A 15,341-nucleotide genomic window follows, 5' to 3' on the forward strand; every position below is an offset into this window, starting at 1 on the left:
CGTCCAATTTCAGTGTTGAATCTCCTTGCTTTAGGGGGCTGATGTAAAACTCCATACTCGCTTCAATGGAGTATCAACGTAATTTACAGTGCCAGATAAGAGCCATGTCTGTTCTATAAAATCTTAGGCTGCCAGCCTACTCCCCCCTTCTCCCTCCCTTATATTGAATTGCACCTTGGGCAATAGTGCAGAATCCCGAATCTTAACTTCCCACAGCATATGTTCCTGGCAGATAAGTAAACAATCTGGATGTGAAATGAAAATTTTAATTAATACAGTAATACTATTACACCTCGGTGTGCAAATCCCATTCCCTGCCTTGCGACAATAGGCGAAAGTCGAATTCCAATCCTGTCTGTAGCCTCAACCCAATTGTTTTGCAAGCTTGTTTCCTTTGAATGGATCGCATCAGATTTTCAATAATTGCTAGTTCCGACATTCACATTTAATGGCGTAACACCTAGCGCTAAAAGCGTTTTCCCGCACTTAAACTGTGTGGCAGTATGTGTAGCCTATGTAATCCAACTCGTCAAAACACATTTATATCGTGTGGTTTACAAACGGCGTTTGTTTTTAAAAATTTGGATTGGTCCCGTAAAGTAGGCGAAGACGGAATATCCTGTCAGGTTAAAATGATGCATGATAGCTACATAATGCAATGATACATTTTGTTTGTTAAAATGCTAACATGTATTTTTTTTTTTTTAAATTTTTATAAATAAATAAATACATAAATAAAAACATTAATAAAGATACGCGCCGGGACCGCCATTAACTGTGTGGCCTAGTTTATATCCAATTGCTATTTGTATGTCTTGGCAGAAGGGATTTTGGCACTGTGTGTTTGCCCATGTGGCTGGCAATGCGTAAAGTCTGATTATTTCTGCCTCCGTAAGATACATAAAGACAAATAACATACTGACCGAAGATGGCTCAAACAAATGAGTCCAACTGTTTCACGATATCACCCAATATATTTTACCGTCTGTGCCTACACTTACCGAAACTACAATGGGGACAAAAAGTCTGAGGACTGTACTAGGTCCTGATTGTTTTTATTATTTATGAAGGAACAATGCAATTATGATACTCCAGTTACCCTGTTTTTTCAAGAATGCATTATTGAGAACAAGGGTATTTTTATTACGATGGCATTCCCACCACAATCACTAAACCTGAACCCAATTTAAAATCTCAGGGAGCAGTTGAAGGATGGGATGAAATGGAAGGAGACATGTCGCATAAACTGATGGAATCAATGCCAAGCAGATTGAAAGTGGTAATTAAGACGAAAGATGGACACACCAAGCACTGGCTATTTTTTACCTTTACTAAAATACCTACACACCATTTTAACTTATATTATTAAAATATCATGTATTCTTGAATAAGAAGTTTACATAGAGGATCATAACTGTAGTCATAGATGATGACAACAGTACTGGACATGACCAAGATTGTTGTCATTATATATATATATATATATATATATATATATATATATATATGTATGTTTTAATTTAAGTTCTTAGCCAACATATAGCCGACAAGACGCCACAGTAGGCTAATGATTTTACACTCGAAAGATGACGCCCTGAACAGGTGCGACTAGTTGAATCTCTGTGGGGCAGCACTCCATCAAGGCGCGTAAATATCAAAGAGTAACAACGGGCCCGTTTTAGTGTCGTAAAAACTGAGAAACAATCGTTGTACTCCTGAGTGCGTTGAACAGGTTTTTAACGAAATGCAGCAAAGACGCGATGGCCGGTACAGCCTTCAGAAAATCGCAGAGCAGCAACACAGTCCTGACTCAACAAGGATATTTAGAAAATATACCATAGTGGATAAAATACAAAGACCTAGTTCATTCAATGAACGGAAATAGATGCGTTATTTATTTTGTATTTGATTTATTTGGATTATTCTGGTTTACTGGAAGTAATCCAATTTAAGGTTCACAATCATTAACATACCAACAAGTTACACACAAAGAAATAACGTTTGCTAAATATTTTTGTCCCGCATGTTTGTCCAATAGAAAATTATCCAGTGTTAGATGTAAGCCTAATTGAGCCATGGTGGTGTTGTGATATAAATCACAGCCTATAGGCGAGTCCTAATAGTAGTAATACTTTTAGTTGTTGCTGTCGTTGTTGTTCGGTAGTAGCAGATTTATAAGGACAAAATGAGCAGATATTTCGCGTTTTGTTCAGTGTAAAGAGCATAGTCAATGAGTAGAGTTCCATCAAGTGGGCCGCTGGGCCCAGCAAGCCATTAGAGAAAAACTGTGAAATTCAATTTCAATGTAACTCTCCCTCGGCACATTATAACATGGTTTCACTTTAAAACAGAATGACGAAACAAACTACAATTGTCCGGCTTCGATTGCTACTCTCGTCACTTCTGTGCGCACTTTTTTTTCTTCACGCTAAACGGCGTGGCGAAGCTATTCTCGATGACCCCGCCTCCCTAACTGCCCCACCACCCCTCCTCATTGTTTTGGCCACTCTGAATTTTTCTTCACGCTCGTATTGTTCGAAGGGTTCTGTTTCCATTATCGGCTCCATTGTAATTTAATTGTGTTTTGCCATTTTATTCTGACATTAGTCTCAAGAGCACTTGAGAAAGCGATGAGCAGACAACGCGAATCACGAAGCTATTCATTCGAACCAGATGGACAGCTGCCGCTGCTCTCTCTAATGAAATATCCCACCCAATACCTATGAATGGCTTTTGCTAATGGTTTTTCCAAATATAGCTAACTGATGATGACAACAGCACATGCATATTTTTTTCTTTTGCACAGAAACCTTTTCTAATACATATGCCTACGTTTTTGATTATCAAGGTCGTCATTTGTTTTGTTATTTGTATCACAAACTGAAGCTTTAGTAATTCACAAATTCAATTACATGCGTCGATTTAAAAGTTTTACAAATATTTTGAGTAACCCCTTCCAGCGCAATACGTTGCTTTGAGCGACAGATATTCATGTGTGCTATACTTCCTCGTCTGTCGAGTGACAATACACATATGTAGCCTACTATAAAACAAAAATATTAATGGATTGAAACATTCCAAGTCGACCTTTGTATCATTGAAGCAAGCCTTTCTTATTGTGAAATTTAGTAGCTATAATATTTGAAAAGATGCTCATTCGGGTTTGATTAAATGAAGCGAGCAATTTCTGATAAAATGGGACGGGAAGACTTGCATTGTATTCATTCTGAAAATTTTTTTGAAGACAGATTGTCTTTATTCAAAACGTTTTCTCCCGCCAAATAAACAAATAACGAGATAACGTCAGTCTGGTTACATTGTTCTTTCCATGACATAATTAAACAGGCTTAAACCATATTGGATAAAACACAGTACTGCCTGGTTTCAGAACTGAAGTGCTTCATAAAATAAATGAATGGGTGACATATACCACTGAACCACACTAGGAAATGCAAAATCCAAAACAGAATATAACAATAAAATAAGTATTGTATCGATTTTTTTTTACAAACAAGCCAATTGCACGTGCCTATTTAAATAAATATAAACACATCCAGTGTATTTATATTTAGTTCCTGATTTGTACTTTAAGCTTTAAGAGTTTTGTAATTGTATTACAGCAAAAAAGTACTTAATTGTGCAAATCAAAATAGTCTTGAAAAACGGTTCTTTTTCGAATTCAGTTGAGTCATTAAAATAAAAACAGCGATTATAGCAATAAAATGTACATAATAAATAAACTTAAAGGCCACCTTTTATTTGGTCAGCCATCAATAAACGTTTAACATTTACAATTCTTACAGTTTACAGGGCACCTGCCTTACAGCTATCCCAAGTTCCGTGCTGAGGTCTCTGTAGAAACGTTCTATCGCTGCGGTAGAAAGTTCATTCTTCCTTTACGACAGTCCACTGCGTCGGTTAATTTCGGATCACTCCATTTTCCCGCGCTGTCTGGGTACACATGCATTGCTTGCATTCAAGTTTTAGGAATAAACTGTCTGCTTGTTCTTTTTTATATAGCAGCGGCATGTGTTGATGAGTAGGGGTCTATTCCAGACTTGGTCATACCTGGGAAAAGTATGTAGGCAACAGGGGGCTGTAAACTCGACGCAGACCAGGCAGTGCAATTACAGGGCACGACGTACCCAGGGTTTGTGGGTGATGGGTGAGTGTGGGTGTGCTGGCTGGGGCAGCTCAAGCTACCAAAAGCGCCATTCTGGTATCCCAGAGAAGAGGCGTATGGCAAAGTGCCGGTGGTCAGCGCGTGGGGCATCTCAGTCATCTTCTGAATTGCGCTCGAGCTGAACTGGCTCGGGTCGAGGAAAGAGTACGGTGCAGAAGTCGGTGGTAAGAACGCTCTGGCTTTCTCCGACGAAGCCAAAAGAGAGTCCGCAGAAAATCCTTTCAAATGGTCTGTGTCCCCGAGGTATGGCAAGGGAAAGACGTACCTGTCTTTCTTCAGTAAATTCTTAGGCTTTCGCCTGGGTCTGTACTTGTAATCTGGGTGTTCTTTCATGTGCTGCGCTCTCAGTCTCTTTGCCTCGTCTATGTAAGGTCGCTTTTCAGATTCTGACAACAGCTTCCACTCAGCGCCAAGTCTTTTGCTGATTTCCGAATTATGCATTTTGGGATTGTCCTGTGCCATTTTTCTCCGTTGGCCCCGAGACCAAACCATGAAAGCATTCATTGGTCTTTTTATGTGATCTAAAGGTTTGGACATTTTAAAAGCACACGTTCAGTTCTACTTAACAAGAAAAGTTCTTAAACGAAGCAAGATTTATTCACCTCTCCAGCAAACAGAAACGGTTCAGCCCACAACTCGGTTATTTGAGAACTGTAGAACTAGTAAGTAAATAAGAATCCAGCCGGCGAGTCGTCGCGTGCGAAACCAGCGCTAAATGAAGTATAATCTTCTAAAAACATGTAGTTAGCTTCCGTAGAAATCTGCCCCATGCGCAAGATCCAGTAATGTAGTGTACGCTCCGAAAATACTGGCCTGGCAGTGTCTGTGGGTGTATGCGTTTTTTTTCTTGTAAGTAGACTGTCTTGCCCCGTGAAGCACCTGGGTGGAAAATGAGAAAAATCTCGTGAATGAGAGCCAAAAGCGGCGAAGTTCAAAGGCTGGGCTGGTTTGGTCGGCACGCAATCCGACATAATCACAGGGCGTTCACTCGGCAACCTGCGCACCCAATCAGCACTGAGAGAGAGCGGCGTAATACCTTGAGAAAATACGTGTACGACTACACAAACAAAAAATGGGGAGGGAATGTGGGTGATTCCTTTCCCTCCCCGAATTAATTTGCTCAGAACGGTACAAACATGAACCCTCAACCTTTTTACAATAAATCCGGGCAAAAGGAGATGTTAATGAAAGACGGAGGAAAATTCAAATTACCGCACTATTAAAGATTCATCAATTTCAAATTATTTTTAAATCGAATATGTAGCAGTAGGTAATCAACATAATTGTATATGCAAGAGCTGTACATGCAATGTTGTTGCTCAACGGGTAAATATTGGTTAACAATATCGTTTAATGAAGATTAAACGATACTCTCTCTCTCTCTCGCTCTCGCTCTCTCTCTCTCACACACACACACACACACCATTATAGGGCTCCTAATGATCAAATTACTATCAAACAAGCAATATTTATTATTGTATTTAAAAATATTTACAACCATTTTGACTAGCTTTATGGTTATTGAAAAGCAAATAAAGACGAAATTGGAAAATAATTTTGCTTGCAAATATTATTACTAACTCATGAAATGAACTACCAAACTTATTTGATGAATAATAACTCGTCTAACACGTCTATTCCCCACAGAAAAGTAGGCTATGTATTAATTGACAATAATTGTCCGTATGTCCCCTGGGTGTTGATAGGTTATATCTAGGATTCCATACACCTGTTTTGAGGCACTAATCTTTGTAAGGTGACTTCGTGTAGAACATACCATTAGACTGGTTTTGAATTTGTGTCTTTTGGAAACAGCAGGTTATCTAAGCTAAGTGAAGTGAGCTTGCCATGTTCGAAATAATGTGATTGGGACATAAAGCATATAACCACAGCAACCCACTGGGATTCTTCTGTCATTACCATTCATGTCGTTGTTTTTTTCACGATATGCAAATTTGTTCATTAATTATTAATGTTTTCAATTGTATTAATACGATGCTGTTAATTGGCATTTACTCGTAGGTTTGATTGTGTTACTCTCAAGCGATTTTTAACGACTGTTCCCGGCTTCGAACAAATGTGCCTATTTATTTACTTGTTTATTAATCTATTTATTTTAAACGCTCAAGAGAGGTGCTGTCATGTTCATATTAAGCGAATGTTTTGAAACGCCATGCTGCCTACTGAGAGTTTAAACATGCAAATTGTTTAAACAGATCAGTGCTGTAATAACCCCGAGGCAAACGAGGCTGATATGTGACACGCTCGGTTTTGATTATTAAGTGAAGTGTATGAGAGATCCCTGATAGAATGATTCTGGCACTCAGGCTGAATATGAACAAGGCCGTTTATGCATGCAGTACTGTATCGTGAATAAAGCTACCAGTAAACGTTCATACTGTGATTTTTTCTGTGATTCATTTGTAGCTTTAATCATTTGTTCAGACATGTTCTCAGTTTAGGCCTCAAATATGTAGGCTACGTTTTTCAATGCATGGTTTTGTGCATTGTTATCAAAAATTAAATACAGAACGAAAAACATTCTCTCAGATGTAAAAAATATATATAATTAATAATAATTATAATTATAATAATAATAAATTGCGTATATTTGGATCAGTTGTGTAGCCCATCGTATTCCATTTATAGCAGGGTACATTTTTAAATCGGCACTTAGTAAATGTCTCTAAATACCCTTTGACGTACTAGTTCATGTTTATTTAGAATTTCAAACGATCCAAGAGAATTACTTTAAATGTATTTCTTAAAGGTCTACATTGTATAACTTAGAATGTGGTAGCGTTGTGCTGTAGAATGTGCGGTAGATGCAGCTTGTTCTTTCATTTTATTGCATCGCTTTCAAAACACATCTCCTTGAAAAGCAATAGAGCTCTAAATTCTAAAATCAAAGCGAAGCAAATGGGGAAAATAAATATTAATAAAATAATTAAAACTCAATCCGCCCACATCACGCTCCTATAGTCTATGTTCGTAGGAAGGAAATATATTTTATGAGCTACTTTGAGCACATACAGTATTAATAAGACGTAACCTTCAATACAGGAATACGAATACAGTAAAAACGGCAACATTAAAATCGAGAATAAAACACGCATAAGGTTTGCAAAACAAGGTGCCAGCCTAAGTGTTTAGGTTTGTAAAGGAAACAAGATAATCCGTCAAAAAAAATGTCGAAGATTGCAAAGCTTACGATATATGATTTTAGTCCTTCAGTTGGTACAAACAGTCTCCAGAGTATTTCAGTCCTAATTATAAAGTTTTATATGTGTCATGGTATTTACAGAAATAGCCTTGCCCTTCAAAATTGCATGTATTTACTCGATCAGTTGGATAATTAAATGACTGTCGTTTATCAAGTATGAGTAGGCCAAATGTAGCCTATGATCACCCCCACGAACTGAGGACATTAAAATATAAAGGCATAAGAAACTAATGTATCAGAGTACCGCACCGCTCCACGTGGTGGATGTAACTGGGAAATGCGGAGCAGACAGCGCAGACTCAGAAGAATCCATCCTTCATTTTTAAACCGATCGTGGTGATTACAGCCGCAGTGCAAGTTCATGTCCAAGTTTTCTATGTAGGCTACAGAAACGCATATATAGTCGCCATTTATTTGTTATTTGACATATTTAAAAACTCTAATCTTTTGAAAGTATTACTCTAAAAGCTCGTACCCTTTGCAAGCTGTAGCACCTTCACATCACCCAAAGTTGGAACGAAGCCCATAGACTATACACTCAATCGATGAAATCAGGTGGGACTTGATGCGATGTTTTGCAGCTGGCCGAAGAGAGCTACAGGACATAATTTGCATAACTTTCTGCTGTTCTCTCGATTGATTTTATATTGGCGTTAAGACTTGCACAAATATGTCATTGAAAATGGAATACCGCTAATATAATATGTTTTTCAGTAGCCCGGGTAGTCGATTAACTCACTATAGATCATTGCGTGGATGGTTTTATAAAGAAGACGATGCATTGCTCTGCTAAACTATCAGTGTGCTATTTCTCATTAAGGCAAGTTTGTTTTATTTTAATTACATTTCATTTTACTCGAATAATTATATTCCCAAAGACCCCGTAACAAGGAGGGATGCATTATTTTACTTCGCTTGGGTCTATATTATTTTGTTAAGAGTCACTTTTTAATGTTCTATCTCAGTTCTAAGCACTGTTCATCTGACAAAACAATATGCAGCATTGATGCGTAAAAAGTAACGTTTGTGTATGGATTTTAAAATAGTTCATCTTTGTGCTCGTTTGCAGATCCGAAAGTCCTTGCTCATATAAATGATAAAATCCAATACCCGGTATAACTAATCAAGCTATCATCCTGCATCAGTCGTTTTATTTATTTATTTATTTTTTTTTTTAAATGAAGTATATCAAAAATTAAAGTAATTACCTTTAACTAAACCTTAGTAACTTCAACGTGTAATTACTGGCAAGTTGACATTTAGACCAAAAAGATCAATAGAGAGCCTTGTTTTGTAGCTGTCCATGGTTCTGAAGCAATGACGGGCTCTATATGTGACAACATCACGTCTTTGAGAGCACCGCAAACTGAAAGTTTTAGGTTCGGGTTCAGAGTGTGCATTGAAGCAATGTCTTGAAACTCAATTGCTCAAAATGAAGACTCGGAAGGCTGTTAACAGCGGCATGCAATATGAACTGACACCAATGTTTGCTGAGCGACGCGTGAGTCTAGTGGTGATGATAAATTATCTGCAGACTGGTACGGCCTGAAAGGTGCATGCAGCGGTAGGTGAAGCTCACAGCATAACAACAGTAGTCTGGGTAGCTACACTCCAGGGCGCTGTCCCCCCATGGCCCACTTACAGATTTGCATAATTTCACATATTCAGATTCTTAATGTTTTTTTTCTGGCAAGAGCTTTTGGTTCATTTACTGCTGTGGAAATTGATTTTACTTAGCTGTCACAGCAGCAAGCTCTTGAACTTCTATGAGGAAAAAATATATATATTTATATATTTACAAAAATGCTGTTGGATAAATTTCATTAACCTATGAGACACATGAGGCTGTGGGGCAGACCCAGTGATGAGCATAATTCAGTCTCCGAAATGGCAGGAGCCATGTTGGAATCCTACTGTCAGTCTAGGACAGATGGGTGGATTGTCCATCTTTGGCTAGTCGGCTGTTTATTACAGTTGCGTGCTCCTGCTTGTTCCTCTGTAATAGCCTCAGCAATGATTATTTTACCAATGTTGACCATCCAGAAAATATGGCTGACAGAGGACGATGCATTAAAATGCATAATCGTTGTGAAATAATTTGATAACAGTGTTTCATTGTGGAACTGAAAAAAATCCTGTTAAGTAACCTCTGTAGTCAAACGAATGTAAAAAAGAAAGGTGGACATGCTGATAAAATGAAATAAAGCAGAAATTAAAAGAGGAGCACAGCATCGGTTTATAATGAAAGGTTGGGGTAATGCATGAGAGACCAACCGGCATGCATCACACAATTATACCACACAATTAGGATTAGAGGGGCAGAAGCTGAGATAACAGGAGATGGGGATAAATTATCACAAAAAGTGTGACCCTCCTTTAACCTTGATTAGCAGAAGGAAAGCAGAGGCTGTGTGTTATTGCTGCATATGTGACAACCTGCACTGTTAGAGATGAAGCCCTGATGAACGTCTTTGTCCCCCGTCAATCATTTCAGTGTAGTATTTTCAAATGAATGGTGTATATGAAGTTACAATTTTCACATATAATAAATAATCTGCCATTGCACTTTTTCTTAAGAGTGAAGCCGTGTAAATTTGGATGAAATGCCATGCAGGTTCAAAATCGTTGAAATTTTAGATAACCTCTCAGAATTTTATGCACTTCTGTTTAAAAAAGTCCCAAATGTGGTTGTTTGTTGTCAATTAGACATTTATCGTTGTGCCAGTGTGCTACAGGGTTGTCACGGGTTTCAATCGATTTTATTGAAATGCAGCGCAGCGATACAGTACAGCCTACCCCATCACCTATACTCTATTTGTGACACCAATTGGCATGTAAGTGAGAACAATTCATTCATTAGCATATTACATGCCAACTTTGCAATTTGTGGTGCCATTTAGCTTGTGGGTGCTATTTATGTTCATGTGACATCTGAACTGAACAGATGTGATTATGTGTACTGAGTGTATGGTGTGAGAGTGTGTGCATGTGGTTTATTGTTAATGTAAAGGGTTTTTTATGAATATTCTATATTGTAGCATCGCGAAACATCTTATGCACTCCCCTAGGGAAGGATTGAGTGTCTGGCAAATGACTGTACATCACTGCCAATTTGGGACTGATAGAGTTTTAAGCATTCAATGTGGTATATAGTGGCATAAGAAAAAGAAGAGAACACTTGGCTACCCCTTAATAATGTTAATAAAATATTACAATTCTCCATTTCAAATAGGAATTGTGGTGGAGACCTTTCAAGTGATATTGCAACAATGTGGGGAAAACAGTATAATTATAATACATTGTTTTACTTTCCACACCTGAATGACTCACTCTGCTCAATTAACACACAAATTCTTACATTTTTGCCTTGTGGGATTTGGATGTGCAGTTAAAATGAAATGGATGTTTTTTTTGTTTTTTTTTTCAGAATTGCAATGGATTACCCAGTGCCCAGAATAGCTGGGGAGGAGCATTAAGATCAAATGTGAAATTATGCACGAGTACATCAGTTTACAAATGTTAAAAAAGAAAACACAGCCTTCTTTGTCAGGTCTTCAGGCTTCACAGAGAAGCCTGTGTATGAAGGCAGTGTAATGATTTATGTTCCTCAAGATGTGTTACATTTTTGCTTTAAACTCATGCAAAAAAAGAGAAAATTGTTGAGAACTGCTTGTTGAGAACATTTGGGAGCCATGGTGAGATATCAGCACAGGAGGGTGAAGTGAAGATAATTCTCACACTTTGTTTTTCTTGCTACCAAAATTGCCTCTTTGTACTAGACACCAAATATTAGAATTAACAACACAACTGCAATCTTAAGCAACCAGTAGTGTTAAGCCGTGTGGTAGAGGTCAAGGTTTGGACATTACTTCCGTTCAGTTAAACACTAGTGGTGAGCTACAGCTCAAATGACAAAGCTTGAGTGTGTGGCTTGTATGATTACTTGCATATCTACATGGGGTGAAGGCAGTTTTTTTTGACTCCAGAGACCATCATTCTCTCCATGTCAGATGGGATGCTTCAGAGCAGGTATAACTGGGAGCTCAGACTGACCACACACGTGGAGAGGAATTCTGTGAGTTCGGTCTACTCAATTTGCTCATTGTGGCAGTTTATCTATCAGTTTTCTGTCTGAATTCGAAATGACAGAGAAACTGCTTTTGGTCCCAATTAACTGTGAAACCACAAACACACTTTACAAAAAAGATTCTGTTTCTTTTTTTTTTACGAAACATTTGTAGCGGCACAACACAAAAGCAGAAAAGAGCATATGATTAAAATTGAAGAGGATTTTTTGGCGAATGTTTGGAGGCGTATCGGGAGCTATTGCCAATCAGGTTCGCAGGCCGTCATAAATCAATGCACAGCCTTTCTCTCCTTTGAATATCGGGGGTGCCATTGTGGGTCGTTACACAAAAGGTTTTTTTATCAGAAGCTCTCAATATAACCTCTCCTCCACTCCACCCCATCTCCTCTCTGCTCCTTGCAGTGGCCACCACCTCTTTATTCTCTCCCACTCTTTTCTCATTCATTTATTTCGCTGGGTGGAAATAGGCCGGGCAACAATTAATTTCAGAGTGAATTCAGCCAGGATCTATTACCCCTCTCTGCCTCTTTTGCTCTAATGGAAATCTGTTTCACTTCCCTTTTGTGTCCAATATAATTTAATGCCCATTTTATTAATGGCCTGAAATAATTATGGAAGCCTTTTGTGATTCTTGAGTATGTTTCATTTAATTGTGCAGTAAATGTCTAATCAGGGCTCCCATCTGAAGCTATTATAGCTTTAAAATTAACAATTATGCCACAAATGTCTTGGTGAATGCGCTGGGGTCTATAGAAATCGCAGCTGATAACACGACACATATAAATCATTCATAAGAAATATTTCTGAGAAAAATGACAGAAGGACGAAGATGGAGAGGAAAAGAGAAGAGGAAAATAAAAGAAAAAGAGAAGGCGCGTGACTCCTCGTTTTGCTGAAAAGATGGCCAAAGGATTTAAAGAACATTTTAAAACTGTGTCCCCACTTCAGCCCTTTTCTCTTTCTCTCTTTGATTGTATATTTCACAGGCTTAATGTGGCAAATATCATTACAGGGTCAGTTTAAGCAAGGGACATACTGACTGGCTGACTTATCAACACTCAACACATATCAGTGGTGATGTTTTTTTTTTTCATAGAAGCATTTCACATAGCCTCTGAATGTTGGTTGTTTGCTACCACATCAGGTATGATTAAAGAAAAAAAAGAGGAAAGATAGCCAATGCCACAGCATGGCAGCGATTATTCTTACTATGTTTAAATAACTCTCCAATTACATACAGTATATCATGCATTCCTGCTGCGTGGTGCTCATTGTATACTTACTGGATAAAAGGAAGACAGGCTTTCACTTTCCTTTCTTCATGATAAAGAAACAGAGACTGCCTCATTCTGATCTTTTACACATTCTTGGCCCAGGCAGAGTACTGCACGGCCTACCAGCAGGAATTGTTTTCGTAGCTGTGAAGCAGCTGGTTTGGAGAAACTCTATCCAACACTAAAAACCCTTGTCAGTTTTTCATTGTCCGTCTCTAGCTTTTGGCTTTTTGTAATTATTTTTTAATGGTTAAAACTCTTGGTCTTCCATAGTCTGTAGGTCAGTGATCTGTATAGCTACTCTTCATTTTTGCTGGTTTTTGTATGTATACTGAATTGTTGGGAAGAACCAGGCACGATTGTGAAGGAACTGCATTTGAAATGTATGAGTAAGAGTATTTCTTTCATTTAAGCCCCAGCAGTATGTTTGTAATGTAATGAATTTGAAGTATTCACTTTAAACAAATAAAGACAATTTAATAAATGTGGGTAACTTTTTCGGATGCAAGATGAAATGTCAAACTGCAGAGCTCCTGGTGCTAACACATCGATATAATTCACATAGCCATTAGGTTAAACAAGCGCAAGCAATGGGTGGCTCAAGTGAGTCAGAAATCTTACTTGTTTCAGAATGAAGGCTGTCCATGGCTGGTACTGAGAACCATCTACCCTTTTTTACAGTGCTAGTTTAGTGTCAGTTAAATACAGCTTTTGAAGGCTTTTCTAATGGAAGGATGTGTCATATGTTTTCAGCATGCAGCATATTGTGAAACAGCCGAATCATAAAACATTATAAAAAAATGTCTTGACCCGACCTGTACTTTTTGACCCCAGGTCAAGTAAGTGTAGTGTAAATGCATGCAATGTAGGAAGCAGCTATCAAAAAGCACAAACTAGTACAAGCAGACTGGTTGTAGAGTTAAGTTAGGGGGAAACTTCAGAAATATAATATAGCGAGTCTCAACAAAATTAGACCCATAAAGGATTTGATTGATGGTTTTAAATTTCAAAAGGGGTTGGGAAAATTGACTGGAAAAGGGATTCCAAGTTGAGTTTTTTCAGCAGAAAACATTTTTTTTTCAATCACTGATGCTTGAAACGATTGTGAAATATGGAGAATTTTTGTGCGGAATGGCTTACCATTTCCAACAGTCAATACAGACACCTTTTTGTTGCCTTTATTTGTGCTTCTTGAAATAGTCTACTTCCTTTGCTCAAGTGTCACGTAACATTGCCCCCCGTAGGACCTCTTCATCAAAAAACTATCTAATGTGTCTTAAGCAGTGTATTTAGAGTAGCCTTTGATAGGGGAATGCAACAGCTCTGAAATGTATGAAACTTGTTGCGGTCTTTTCAAATCTGTCTGCTGGGTCTTCTTCAAACCTCCCATGTACGATTATAACACAGACTGTTTAACTGATGTGCAAATTTGACCTTGGTTTTTTTTTCATGAGAATGTTCGGCAGAATTGTACCTATAATCATTCTCTTCTTCCGGTAAATTTAATTCGAAGCCTAGATTTCATGGTCAATTTTATTATTTTTCCCACACTCACAGAGCCCATCACCATTCTTTGGAACTTTTAATGTCCCTGTACTTCTCTGATTCACTGCGAAATTGCCTATTTGAGTCGTTAAATAAGTGTGACTGCCATAAAGGCCCTGCAATGCTCTGCTCTCTTTACTATGGAGTTTTAGAGCTCATTCATGGTGGTAATTAGTGTAATTATTGTTTATTCTTAATAAAATCACTCTCCCTCACTTTGCTTTCTGTTCATCAGCTCATCTGGAACACGTGTACAAATCCATTTCAGGCGTTAATTCTTGCCTGAGATTGATCTCTACTTTATGCTTCTGCACGTCCTTTATGTTCTATGTTTCTGCATGTCCATACCCTCAGAAGATCTCACCCAATGACACGCCTTCGCCTCAGCATAAGGCTAAGTTCTGAAATGAAATCGGCCAGTGAGGTGACAGCAGAGCGCTGCTCGTGCTGGTGAGCGACTGAGGCCCCTCACAATGAGCGGACTTTGTACGATAGCGGGAGGAAATTGTGAAATGGAGGATTTCACGGTGTTTTCCTCAGCTTTTCTCAGGTCATTTAGGAGTACGCGATGGAGGGGGGTTTCAGCACATCTCGCCTCTTTCCGTTTTCGGCGAGATAAGACCGTAGCGCCGCGGTCCACGCGCCCACAGGATGACCTGGAAAGATGAGGCCTGCCCAGCAGGTCAGGTGACTTTTCGGAGGAAATGCTGAGGATATCAGACTTTTCATATGGATTTCATGCCCTGTGCTCTGGTCCTGCTACTGTAATATCAGGCAATCCGTATGCTAGGAAGATATGAATCTGTGCGGCATTGATTCAACACAAACTAGCCCACAGTTACACAGTTTCTCAGGATTGTGTCTTGTGTTTTGGGGTTTGTAGATCATTTCAATAGCAGAACAAATGTGTTCTGTGCTTTCTGTGTCCTTAACACATTTATGGGGGGACAGAACCTTAACCCACATTTGACGAGCATTCCTGTTCCGTTGTCCATTCAATTTGAATCAAATTTCGTCAGACTCACGGAA

The 15,341-nt window shown here is 38.5% G+C and overlaps 1 protein-coding gene across 1 annotated transcript; it reads right to left on the minus strand.

The window, feature by feature from the left end:
* Nucleotides 1–3,215: 3,215 nt before the first annotated feature.
* On the minus strand, nt 3,216–5,144 carry LOC118229316 (transcription factor Sox-14). The gene has a single exon (XM_035421181.1). The coding sequence runs from the start codon at nt 4,718–4,720 to the stop codon at nt 4,013–4,015; it is 708 nt and encodes a 235-aa protein (XP_035277072.1). The 5' UTR covers nt 4,721–5,144; the 3' UTR covers nt 3,216–4,012.
* Between the last annotated feature and the right edge of the window lie 10,197 nt (nt 5,145–15,341).

Source organism: Anguilla anguilla, chromosome 6 (assembly GCF_013347855.1).
Source record: "Anguilla anguilla isolate fAngAng1 chromosome 6, fAngAng1.pri, whole genome shotgun sequence".
In the NCBI taxonomy this organism is placed as follows: Eukaryota; Metazoa; Chordata; class Actinopteri; order Anguilliformes; family Anguillidae; genus Anguilla; species Anguilla anguilla.

Excerpts from the sequence above, each read along its gene's own strand:
- LOC118229316 (XM_035421181.1), bottom strand. The coding sequence starts at position 4,720 with ATGTCCAAACCTTTAGATCACATAAAAAGACCAATGAATGCTTTCATG.